This window comes from Merops nubicus, unplaced genomic scaffold (genome assembly GCF_000691845.1).
Source record: "Merops nubicus isolate BGI_N331 unplaced genomic scaffold, ASM69184v1 scaffold1576, whole genome shotgun sequence".
Lineage (NCBI taxonomy): Eukaryota > Metazoa > Chordata > Aves > Coraciiformes > Meropidae > Merops > Merops nubicus.
The window spans coordinates 43554-56855 of NW_008616730.1; the positions used below are offsets into that span (position 1 = coordinate 43554).

The following is a 13302-nucleotide window of genomic DNA, read 5'->3' on the forward strand; positions in this document are numbered from 1 at the left end:
CCCCCCCCCCCCCCCCCCTGCTGCTGCTGCTGCTGCTGCTGCTGCTGCTGCCAGGCCAGCCCAACCCGCGCTCTCCCCTGGCTTCACCAGCACCTGGAACCCGACGGAATGAAAACCGAGCGACTTCTCCCGGGATTATAAAAGCAGCAATACACACCAAGAGCAGGACGACGCCTGCCTAGCCGAGCCAAGCCCCTTCTCGCCCTTCTGCCTGAGGAATTATTTGGTGACTCTGACACCTACCTTCGTTATCTCTTCAGAAGCCTTCTCAAAGTCCTGCACGGTTCTACAGTAAAATCCTATTGTGCAGCTCGGGTCCATTTTTTTGAATGACATCTTTTTGGGAGAAGGACAGTGGAATGACTGCAAGTTTCAAGATGAAAAAACACAAAGTATCTGGTTAAGGTTGAGAATGGTACAGACCAACGCATTTACCTTTTTTTCCACCAACAGCTTTAACATGCAATCCCCTGTATCACTCAAATTAAAACCCAGCACACACTTTTGAAGCAATTTCTTCCAACCCCCCCCAAACATACAAATCCTCTCTGCCCCACACATATAAAACCTCCTGCTGTTTACGCTGCATTCACAAACTTGCACACAAGACCATGTTAGTTTGAAATCTGTCAAAGCTCTGCCGCTCCGAGCTGTGCTTTATGAATATTCCCAAGGCAGAGGAGCTGAATGCTCTTCTGCAAATTGAATTTGTAACAGCTTTTGCACTATCTTACAATTACGGCTTTACTACCACCGCCCATTGCCCCTCTCCCTCCCCCAGCCTCTATAAAAGAGACATAACGGAATAAACCAACCTCATGCATCTTCCTTTAGCAAATGAAATGGGTTAAAAAAACCCCACAAAACCCACAAAAGCAAAACCGTATTACAGTAATCCACAAGTAGGAAAAAACCCAAACAACATGCTCTGTTTTATAAATGTTCTTTTCCTAACGTGAAATCTCTTTTCATGACAGATGATGCTCTGACAGAGCTGTGAGCTGATACTATCAGCAGCCCTGCTAGAAGAAAAAACAAACAAATACAAACCCCCTTCCCCACACTGCTCATTCACAGTTTGTGACAGAAAAGTACAATTACAGAATCATTAAGCTTGGAAAAGACCTCCAAGATCATCAAGTCCAACCACAAAGTATATGCTGTCTACCCTGATTCTGTGTTTATTACAGGAACTGTAGTTTTGGTGAAGCTCACTAATAACTGAAATGAATTTGCCACCGCTGACTGTCTCTTGAAGGTATCCTCTTTATCCTGCTTCTAACACCCAGGACTACCCTCCTTGCCTACCCCTATTAAACCCCTCACAACCCTGCCACGGCCGCTCAGTAACAAATCCCGACACACCACGTCTGCACCACGCTCCAGCCGAGTCGCCGCTGCACTCATCTGCCGAGTTTTGGCTTTCCTGGGCTTCCCCCAGGGATCAATATTCTCCCGTGAATATTCCGTGCCGTTCCCTTCCACGTTCCCAGGGGACACAGGGCTCCAGCTCTGCCGGAGCAGGAGCAGGAGCAGGAGCTCACTCGCACGGCGGAACAGCGGGGCAGAGCAGCGCAGATTTCTCACCCGCACCGCTGCGTTCCCTCTCTGAAGGATCACTCACAACTGCTCCAGTCTCCCTGGACTACAGCCACAGCAACCCCTGGCAGCTAACATCAAGCAGTCTCTCTGTTAGAAACCCATCTGATCTTTTTTTAAAAACTTTTTTCCTTTGCCAGTCAGAAAAGTCAGTCTCCAGAAGAGGAGCAGTAGTTACCTAATCTGAGAGTATGTCAGTGAAACAGTTTTACATCCTGAAGTGTATCCGTGTGATTACAAACCTGAGAGGTATTTCTACTAAACCTCTGCTAAAACATGCAAAGATGAAAAGTTGTATTACTACCAAATTGATTTTAGTCACTGTTTTTTTTTTCTCCTAATTCTGTTCAAATTTAATATGCAGAAATTATATTGTGACTATTCCTTCCTGAGTCCTCAAAGAGGTAAATCAAGCCCTGCCTTACACACCACGTTTCAGCAACACCACTGTAACTACAGATGTGCTGTGCTCTTCAGGGCAGCAGCCTTAATGCTGCACAAATCACTGCACAACAAAGAGCAGGGCTGAGGCTTTTTTTTTTTTCCTCCACTCCTCCAAACAAATGGATTCTGGAAGCCAATACAGAGTGGATTGATTTCCAACTTATTCAGGACAATTTGTCAATTTTGAAAATACTCCCTACAGATAAATCTAACAAGCAACTATCCACACTAAGAAAGCAATTTCTGTTTACTTTTGACATTTCTGGACAAAGATATAATACTATTAAATGCACTAAGCATTAAATTGCAATATATTTTCCTTCTGCAGAAAAGCATTAGGATGCGATCAAGCCAAGCTGGCAGCTCATGTACTTTCAAAATACATTTTAAAACCTTATTATTGTTTGAAAATTCATGTTAATGCCGCTCTGCAGCACAATCTGGAGGATTAGTCATGGGAACAGAAACCAAAAAGATGTGCATTTTTTTGTAGCTTGGCCACTGAGCTATGGCTTGACCTTAAGGAAGTCACCTCAGCTCTGCTGCTTTGTGCTCTTCCCATCTTTTGTCTGGCTTACTCAATTAAACTGTAAAATCTTCAGAAAAGGCACTGTGTTTTACTACAGCTATTAGCATAATGGGGCAAGGATCTTCTTACCATCTCTGGCTGCTGCCACAATACAGTTAGGGAGAACTGGGACTTACCAGCTCTTCATCCAAATATCTCAACAGGGTAAATATAAAGACATCTCCAAAAATAATGAAAGTTTCTGTCTAGGACATTTTCTGATACATTTTGCTGTTCCTGTTTTAAATTCAGAATCTTCTCATTTTAAGGAGAATCCTATAATTGTATATTTTATGCCTTGCTAGTTAAAACATCTTGTTAAGCATAAACACTGAAAACGACGTAGTGTTTGCATTAAGTCAGCTGTAGGATTTGATATTAGCCCTTTGCAAGTCCTTTGATAAAAGCAATTAGAAAAAGTACTCAGATTTGATGGCATTTTGATTACGGTACTGTGATCAATGTCTGGTAACAGATCTTTCTTTTCATGACAGCAATACACAGGACCACTGCAGTTCACTCCACTGTTCTCCATTTAAGTTAACTCTTAGCTGCTATACAAAAGAGAAGCTGTGAAGATCTATAATTTCATTAGACAGCATTTCACTTACATTCCAAGCGTAAACAGTTAATTTAAGATCTCCCATTCACTTCCTCAGGTGGGAGTTTGAGAGCTGTGTGTGACTCACTTCCACTGTTTACAGGACTTTTACTGCAAACCTTTAAGAGTTCCACGTTAAGTAGCTAGTATTACAGAGGTGGTGGAGATACATATACATTCCTCTTCCTTGTTTAAACACACTATGTTGTTTCTGAAGCTGTGTTTCCACGTTAAGCACTCACTAAGTTCACAGAACACAGTGGCACGAGGAACCACCACTAATAACCAACCCTGTTCTAGAGCAGTGGATGCTGTCCTAAGTGGTGAATGCACCCAAAGAGTGTTTCTACACTGAAGGAAGAGCTGCTCCGAGGAGGCTGGAAGTTCACATGAAGCTGGACACAAAATCAAGAAGAAGAGTTTGTACACATGGCACGGAGGACTTCTGCTGTGAGTACTGTGGCTATTGAACACTTACTTCTGCAACTGATAATGTTTTCCCATGGTACTTCTAAATCGAGTTCTTTAATAACCTTCTTTAGCTCTATCTATTTTCAATGCAAGTTATTTGGCAAGAGGTTAAAGAAAAGGGAAAACACTCTTGTAAAAACACATGGATGATTTTTAAGACCTGGGCATAGCCTGAAGAAATTAATTCACCACATCTGGATTTACTCAGAAAGTCATGGCCTAGAAAGGGGTTAGGCGGAAACAAAGAAAGAACAAACACAGCACCTACACTTTCAGACCTGTGAATTTCTTGGAATCTACTATTCCATAAAAATAGCTTGATCAAAAAAACCCAAAAATAATAGCAACTCATTAAAAGAGACAGTTCAGGAGACGAGTAAAATTCAGTAAGTTAGTCACAAACCTCACTGATAAGCATCAAAAATTTCCACTTGTATAAAGCGAAAAAAATACAAATGACCTGCAAAGTTGTTGGGAGCAAAAGTCTCATATAAAATGATCACCACCCACTCCAGTATAGAAATATTATGAATCCCTGGACAAAGAAGCAGCAGGCAAACCTACAGGAACTCCAGTTCCAACCTGGCAACAGACTCCTACTGTTGAATACTACAGTAACTCTCTCTGCTTGCATCTTGCATTTAAAATAAAATAAAATTGACCAAAAAGACAAACCAACAAAACCCAAATCCAAACAATCCAGGTTTAAATACTCCAAATATAATCTGTTTTCTTTGCTGGAAAATTACTTAAATGAAGTGATCATCTGTTTTTGAGGTATTCTGATCATTAAAAAGAAACAGACAAAGATTAATGAAGTAAAATTAAACCCCCATATTGAGTTTTTAACCTCTGGTCATTTTGGTTGATTATAGGCCTATAAAGGCGGCAGAACTTTGATAAATAACACGTAACTGTAAACCCATAAAGATGCAGCTAGCTAGAACATCTCTAAATAATTAGTGTTTGATTCATATGGGAAGAAAACAGTGCCAGGTCTATATCCACACTACCTCAAGAGGGAAATCCTTTATGCTGACATCTACAAAAGATTGGCAGTAATGAGGATCCATGTAAATCAAACTGTCATCTACAAGGACAAAACAGAAGACAAGTAATTCAAAAAACACCTTATTATTACACTGCTTACAATCCAATTTCTATGCAGAACAGCTGAAAAAAAAGAAAAGAGCCAGCAAGTAACTGCTTGCCAGGCTGATATTCATTGACTGCAGCATAGGTTTTTGCAGGACAGATTAACTTTTGCATAATCAAATATGCTTGTATAAGCAGAATTTTTATAAAGTGATGAGACTGTCATTTAATTTTTGGTGATAAAATTACTTTTACAAACACACAATTATATTCTGGAGTTTGCATATGAAAAATGTATTGTGCTACTTCACCCTGACAGGGAGAATATATTGCTTGTCATTGAAGCATCAACGAACACCACTTAAAACTGGTAAAAAGTAAATAGGTAAATAAGAACTGCCAGACAGCAACAGCAAACGCTCCTGAAGTTTGGCAAAACAGATAAATTATGCCTTGTTTATGCAACAAGGGAAATTAAATGTACATTTTACAGAATCCAATTACTATATGGGGTAAATGACAAATGACTGGACTTGGGGAGATATGATGAATTAATAAGGTACTCATTTTGCTATTTTAATCACGCTACTTCCCACTGGTTTTATATTAACTTCCTAGCTCTTAAAGAAAAATATTGAGGAGACATAACATATTAAAACACCAACCTTGAAATCCAGCAAAATAATATGACTGCTTGGGTTTGCCACCAATGATACCAACACAATATTCAAGGCTTAATATTCCCTACAACAAGAACATTAGATAATTAGGACAGTGTTAAACAGAGTAAGTATTAAAAGGAATTAAAATCTTTGCTCTTTTTAGGCAAAGATTTTTTTTTTTCTTTTTCCTTTCTTTTTATTTTTTTAAGACTAGACTTCTGACTTCTTTCTGGGGCTTGACTCAGTTTTGGAAGCTTACAGCTTACCAAAGTAAAAACATACCCCAGATATTACAGACAAATTCCTCCCTTTTCATGAGATGACCACACACTCAGAGAACTGGCAGTATCATTTTTGGGGGGGGGAGACAAAATGTAACATCATAAAAGTTGCTTACAGGTTGCTTATTCAAAAGGTACCTAAGAATTCAGATTTATAGAGTTCAAACCTATTTACATTCTGTGGTCCTGGGAGCTCTCTTCTTTTTGCATTCAAGTGTAGAAGTCTGCCTAGAGTATGAACTTTTACATCATAGGGATAAATGCCGTTTGAAGCAAGAGTAATTACAAGACACAGCTCTAAAAACAGCAACCCAAAATACAGGAGGAAAGAGACACACACAACAGACAAGCCCCATAAATCTTACTGGATGTTGTTGACTGTGAGGGTAGAGGAATCGAAGCCATCAGTATGCAGCAACTTTGAAATTTAAAGGAGAGCATGGGGCCAAACAGAGGAATCATTTCAGTCTGGAGGTGTAGAGGAAGAAAGACACTCCTCCAGCCACGGCAAAGCTAGGAGGCACCCAGGACAGAAAGAGCTGGGATTGAGCTGTGGGCCCCAGTCATGCCAGTGCTGCCAGTTTATTTCTGCTCATCCAGGCTGGGAAGAGCTGGGTTCTGTAATCCACATCTCTGTGCTAGCACACAACCTAGCAGACAACCTTACGTAACAGAATGGTGGTTTTAAGGCTGGGGAGAAGGATTTACCTACATACACACAAGTTTGCCAAGGTAAGATCACTTTAGGAGTTTAACTGGCTGAAATTCCTCTGTTGCCCACAAGCTCTGGATGCAGCCACAGACAACAGGCACTGAAGAACACACCTTCAATCACTTCTCTGTTAAAAGCAGTACCCAGCAAAGGAGCGGAGGAAGGCACACAGGACTCTCCTCCCTCTCCCTGCAACATATTTCTACTCTTCTCACTTTCATGAGGTTCTGTTTCTTAACAGGGCTTATTAGAATTTTTGTGACTATTCAGTCTTGGCTTAACACCATTCTCCATTAGTTATCCCACCAATTCCAGTGGGAGCCGAATTTTGCCAGCGCTGAGCACTTCAGAAAGCTGAGCCCAACTGTTCTAATGCAACTGAAGTCCAAGACCATTAAATACTCTGAAAACTGAACAGCCTTTCAATGGCCATAAATCACAATGATTTTCTTGTGGCATTAGACAAGTGCTGGGTCCAGAAACTTGGGCGCTGGCCCAAAGTGGGACAGCAATCCAGAAGACATCCGTTGAGTTGAACTGAAATCTCCATTAGCTGGCAGTCACATCTATATCCTCTCCTCTAAGAGACCAACCATTAAAAGTATAACCATTACATTATCATTATACAAGTAGTGAAAATTTCTCTCAGCAAAATGATTGATATTCCACATACTAGTAAGACCAAAGCTCCTCGAGATAAAATTTTCTCTGCTTAGACAACAATAAAATAATCTAGCATAAGAAAAACTATTGCACTCCTCAGCTGAGATGCTAACAAAGTCAGCTTCAGCATGGTTTATATGGGCCAGGAGAAAGTGCTGCTTGTTTAAAATGTCAACGAGAAGGTCTTTTGAGAAAATGCTCCTTGATGGCTGAGCAATGCAGGACATTTTGGCAGATCAGAGGCAAAGGCTGAAATAACCAAGGAGGACACGTCCTCTGCCAGTGAAACAGGGAGGGAGCAAAGCTACTGAGAGCAATGAATAACTGTTTAATCTATGGGAATTTTCATGTAAAAGTGAATTATAAAAAATTTATCAATTTCCATCCATAAATATAAAATCCTGTGTAAAAATTACCTCTTGTACTACATTCTAAAATGTACATTTTTAACTTAAATCCAGACCCCAAGAAATGTAGCCGCTTCATGAGAACAGTCAAGCCAGAGGCTGGAGTGACTGATACAAGCAATTGAAAGCCCTCTTATCACAGTCTGCTTAGAACAGGCTGCTCTAGATCATGTCTGAGACCACAGGCTTATCCTGTGTGAGGACTAATTACAAAGGAATTAAAATCAGCCACAAAAAAATAAGAAAAAAAAGATGTTACACACTCTCAGATTTTGTTCATGCTATAAAACTGCAATATTTTTAAATTCTTGTTTTAATTTTAAAGACAGATAAACAGCAGCATGGAAAATGACAAAGCAGCAGGGCTAAGAGAACAGTCTCTTCCCTAGAGAAGTATTCCTGGGCTCAAGGGGTAGGATCACAGGACATCTTCAGATGCTAGCACCACAGGGGGAACCTCTGCTGAACGACTGACAGCACAGACCTTCATCCCCTCTGCTTTCACCTTGAGTTTTACTTTTTCCAGTTCATTTTTATTTGTGATGACTTCTGGCTACTCCTGCATCACCATCCTTAGAAACATTCATCCTGATGTCCAGATAGTGAAAAAACACTTGAAGTAGTGATTCAAGATACCAAAAAAAATTCTATCCTCTCTCTTAAGGAGAAAAGAAAGGCAAAAGAAAATGGGAAGAACACAAGCAACAACCTCAAACCATTTGACGTTTAAGAAAATAAGAAACAGAATAAGGAATTTGGTGTATTTCTATTTTAAAATTCTGGCTGATAGTTAATATAGCACAACTCTAATAGCATATGTAACTAAATTACCATTTGTAATTTGAGCCACTGCATTAATGTCTTTTCAGGTAGTGACTTTAGGAGTAGGGCAGTTATCTCTGCTTCACCAAGGGACATCATGTGCTCTGCAATTATGTCTGATCTTGTAATAGGGAAATTTAAAATCTGTAAAGTCAAACTTTACAACCTTCAACTGTAAAACCACCACCACACGTTTAAGAGGTAGAAGATTACCATCATCAAGAGGCTTTTCATAGCACCTAGTGCTACTATTTGAAAAATGATTGAACTCTCATTTCATACCTTTACAAACTCCAAGTAGTCCGTGTTTGTTCTCTCTCCACCGAGCCTCACAGGAACTAATATAATTACAGCTTTTGTGTCTGCTTTTCCAGAATCCACAAAAGAACACTGTCTGTCAATAACATCTGAACTGTAGACTGAAAGGAGACACATGGAAATAGTCACATTTAAAATACAACTGCTAGCTTTTACAAAGACACACCTACAACAAATCATCCTTTGACAAACTAAAACTGCAGTCCTTCAAAATCCTACTGTCCTCTGGAAATATAAATCTCCTGAGTGACTGATGAAAAACAGTGTTATGCCTCCCTATTTTCAGCAATATTTTGTAGAATGGTAATCTGCTGTTGCTGAGATAAGATTCATTACCAAGGAAATGCAGAAGAGGAAGGTTGGAGAAAGCCAGTAAATATTTATTCACTTCATGTAAACTTCTTCTAAAAGGAGTAATTTTAAAGTTGAAACCCTACACCTAACAGACATACCTACATGTGAAAGGAAAAGAGACAATAATTGATTTTAGTAAATCCTCAAGTTCACTGTCTAAAGTTAACACAACACAGTAATTGAAAGGGAGTGAAAAAATGTAATTTTAATATTGCTTATTCTCTTGAAATTAAGAGAGATGCAAAAAGCATCACCAGAACAAAGTCAAAAACTAATAGCATTGAAGAATCCACTGTCACTGTCAGTCAGGTGAAACTGGTTGTTTATGACTAAACAGTGTCTCTCTAAAAACAGTCTGACTGATGATCAAGGATGTTGGTCTTATCTGTCCTATCCCAGGATCAGTTATGACACAACTAAAATTTCTGGCAGCTAAACATGGCCCCTGAAGTAATACGTTGTGATTAGGTTTGAAAGACTATAGTCATTAGTGTAAAGTTTCACCACGTTTAGTTTATCTTGTCATCTTTTTTTTGCTCCTGAACATCCAGAGCTCTAAGCTCCTCTGCCCATTATTGGTTGTTTAAAATGCCACATTGGAAATGTGGAAATTTGTACAAAACATATTATTAAATGATTCAAATCCAAAATAAAAAGTGACAACAGGCAGGAGAAGTTATCCTGCTGGATTTGGAATTCCACTGTCTTCCACTGTGAGACACCAAACAAGCAACATACAAAGCTTTCAAGTGGTGATGTCTCATTCTCAAAGAGAACAAACATCTGCATGTATCAAGAACTCCTTTGTCTAAATAATCTCATTTCTGTGGATGCATTTTTGAGTTTATTTTTTTCCTTTAGAGCTCTACTGTTAAGTGCTTACTGAAAGGCATAAACAGTGTCTGAATTGTTTGCAAAAATCTACATAATCACAACATTTACCTGTACAATCCTGAGCAACATAGACTGTTACTCCTTGTAGCTCAGGGTCTCGTGCTTCTTCAACAGCTTTTCTAAGTACAAACACAAAACTATTTAACTCATCTCTCATTTTAAAGAAATTAACAGTACATAAACATGAATTATTTGATTTTTTAGAAACTGGTTGGGTTTAACTGTTTGCTGTTGGGTGGCTGGTTTTTTAAAATTTTTTTGTTTGCCTTTTTTTTTTTAATTCAAGACACCTTCCATTCCTAATTGGGGGAGATGTTGTTTGTCTTTGAACACTGGATACCAAGATCCAATGTATATGGAAACATGTTTTTCCCAAGTAAAGGTGACAATGTCTGGCTATTCAGAAGAAACCATAAAAACCACAAAAAAAATGCCCAAAGAAACACATTAACATATAGTGAAACTCATATTCACTACCTAATCCCTGTCTGTTTATAACAATTTTCTGTCATGTACATTGGGATAGTTACAGCTAAATTTGCTGACAAAAATATTACTTCTAACTTGGTAGATCTCTTTGGTTGACCTCAGTTCATATAACTAGGCACAAATCAGCACCTCATTTCTATGGAATGGAGGTTAACACAGGAAAAAGCTGTTAAGGTTTCACCCAAACTTTCAAAAAGATAATTGCAACATCAGGCTATCCTCAAAAGAAAAGAGTAATGGACCTAAAAACGAAAAAGAAAATATATGTCCATAGTCTGAAGCATGATCATCAATCAAGGACAACATTTGTAAAGAAATTAAACTGTTCAAAATAGAAGATAAGCCTTTGACTTCCATACAGGCTTGCATTAAATGGTCACTATCCCTTTATTTCACCATATATTTTGAGGAATTGTTTAATACAGTCGTTCTCAAGTTATGAGAGCGCTATACATTGCTAGTGCTGCTGTAAGAGAGAAAGGATTCCAGGGAAGGAAACCTCTGAAGGGCTGGAAATCACTGGTGGGTTTGTGTTGGATGTAATTCTGGATCAAATCCCACCCCCCCATTCCTTTCAGATAAATGGGCTAGTGCAATGTAAAGCAAGCAAAAAGAATTCTGACACTTCCTATTATCAGAAAAAATTAGAAGAAAATGCATAAATAATGCAGAGCTCTCCTATCACTGTAGGTATTTGCATGTGTGCAGCCACACCTGATTATTTCAGTACAGGTTCACTTCAGATGAATAGACTTTATCAAATTCTTCTATTCACATACACAGAGATGAACGTGTGACCTTTGGCTGCTGCTGCTTACATGACTTATTAGTGACTCAGTTTATAGGTAAACTGGGATCCATTAAAAACATAAGCATGTAAGGCTATTAAAAAAAAAAAAACAAAACAAACAAACCAAGCCACCACAAAAATAGGTAATATTCAAAGCAGCAGCATAAAGGCACAGAGCATGGAAAAATCTGACTTTTGACTCTTTTTTTTTTTAACCACACTGAATGTCACAGACCCTTTACTTTTACTGTGATATAATTATAATATTAATAGTCCCATACATTTACAGTTTCACAAGAATTTGATGTGTGCAAAGAAATGCTGAAAACATCAATTTTAGCTCTGACATTTCATTACACTATCAGTACATTACAGCCCCCAGGTTACAGTATTAAAAAAAAAAAATAAAATCCGTAATGTTATGGATGTTCCAAGGTTGAAAGAGTGGTTAGTTTTTAGAACATTTCATTAAACACAGCTTTACTTAAGAAACCTAGGTTTGGGAGAGATACTTGGGACTTCTGCTGCCCAAATTACAGGAAAAAAAGAATGTCATTTTTTTCCCCTGAAATAAGATGGAACAAAGCTGAGTTCAGTCCCTGCACCTACTGCTGAACTGCTGCTCATAGGGACATTTTACACAGTCAAGACAAAGTTAGGTGCTCAATTAAGCTGAAGTAATCTCACAACACTCCTAGATGCTTCTCCAAGAAAAAAAGTGGGTTTACCTTAAAATGTGTGCAACAACTGCAGGCCCATACCAATCCCCAGCAATCTTCCCAGACTTCTTCCCGTGTTCTATGAGCTGATGTAAGCCAAAAGCTGCCAGCGGGGAGTCGCCAAACCAGGAGATGATTTTTCTGTGATAAACTTCATTCCTCCTTTCATTGTCATCCCAGCTTCTCTTCGATCTCCCCCGAGGGTGACTGGAGAGGACCTTGGGTTCCCTCTCTGCTGCCAGGGAGGCTTCCAAGGAGGCTGTGAGCTTTTTCACCGTGTGGGCTGTCCAGGACTCAGAGTCTGAGCTGTCCATGTCAAGCGCCTCCGGCCACACCCAGGCTGCAGGCAGCAATTTTCAGAGGTACATGAGGCTTAATAGGAACTTTTGGTATAATTAGCAAAGCGCGTCCCTTCCTCCCCCATTAAAGCAATAATAGGTATGGAAACATTGAGGTGCAACTGTCAGTGTTAAAATGTAAACAAAGAATTGGAGTGGAACATGATTTGCTATTATTTTCTCTGAATGGCAGGTGAAAGGAAATACTACTAAGAGTACATTTGTTAGCACTTTATGCTATCTGAGAGAGAAGTCAGACTCCACAATCCCAGTCAGTTAAATATACAAGATATACCTCATTAAAAGGCACAGGCTACAACTATCTCACATATTAAACCCACAAAAGTTAGCTGTTCAGTACCAGCTAAAAAGTTCTATCCATGTCAAAAAAGAAGTTTCAAAAGCTGTTTTTCATTCTTCTGTTTGTCAGTTATTAAAAAAATAAGCAAACTTGAGGAATTATTAATGTAAAAACAAAAATTAATTCTTCCTAGTAAATTCTTCCTAGCAAAATGTCAAAGCAGATCACCAGAAAAAGAGACCAGATTTCTTGATTCACTAAATTTGTGAATGCTTTCCCTAGCTCACAAGACAAGGATTATTCAGCACAGGATCTACAGCTGCCTCTCTAGCTAAAGGCAGCTGTAACGTTGCTCCTGCAGCACAGTGGTGGTTCAGCACTTCTGGAGAACAGCCCTGCTGCCCTTGTGGGAGAGATTTCCATCATCTGACCAGTTCAATGACTTGCAACACAGAGCACGTGAGGAAACCTCCAAAACACAGTGAACGTACTGTTAGAATCACAGAACCATAGAACTGCTTGGGTGGGAAGAGACCTTCAAGATCACAGAGTCCTGCTGTTAACCCAGCCCTGCCAGGTCCCCACTTCCCCGTGTCCCTCAGCACCACATCTCCACAGCCTGGAAACCCCTCCAGGGGTGGGGACTCCACCACTGCCCTGGGCAGCCTGGCACAGCCCTCAAGGGGAAGAAATTGTTCCTTAGGGACAACCTCAACCTCCCCTGGCACAACCTGAGACCATTTCCTCTTTTGCTTGTTTGCTTGTCCCTTGGGA

The 13302-nt window shown here is 39.5% G+C and overlaps 1 protein-coding gene across 2 annotated transcripts in view; it reads right to left on the reverse strand.

The window, feature by feature from the left end:
- Positions 1 to 13302, reverse strand: part of ATG4C (autophagy related 4C, cysteine peptidase) — a 22211-nt gene that overhangs the window by 4122 nt on the left and 4787 nt on the right. For both annotated transcript variants that reach the window (XM_008942905.1, XM_008942906.1), the window contains exons 4-9: positions 11899 to 12229; positions 9940 to 10010; positions 8608 to 8744; positions 5444 to 5522; positions 4697 to 4773; positions 244 to 363 (exon numbers count right to left, since the gene is read on the reverse strand). In XM_008942905.1, coding sequence (XP_008941153.1) covers positions 244 to 363; positions 4697 to 4773; positions 5444 to 5522; positions 8608 to 8744; positions 9940 to 10010; positions 11899 to 12229 — 815 coding nt within the window. The remainder of the gene's footprint in view (positions 1 to 243; positions 364 to 4696; positions 4774 to 5443; positions 5523 to 8607; positions 8745 to 9939; positions 10011 to 11898; positions 12230 to 13302) is intronic.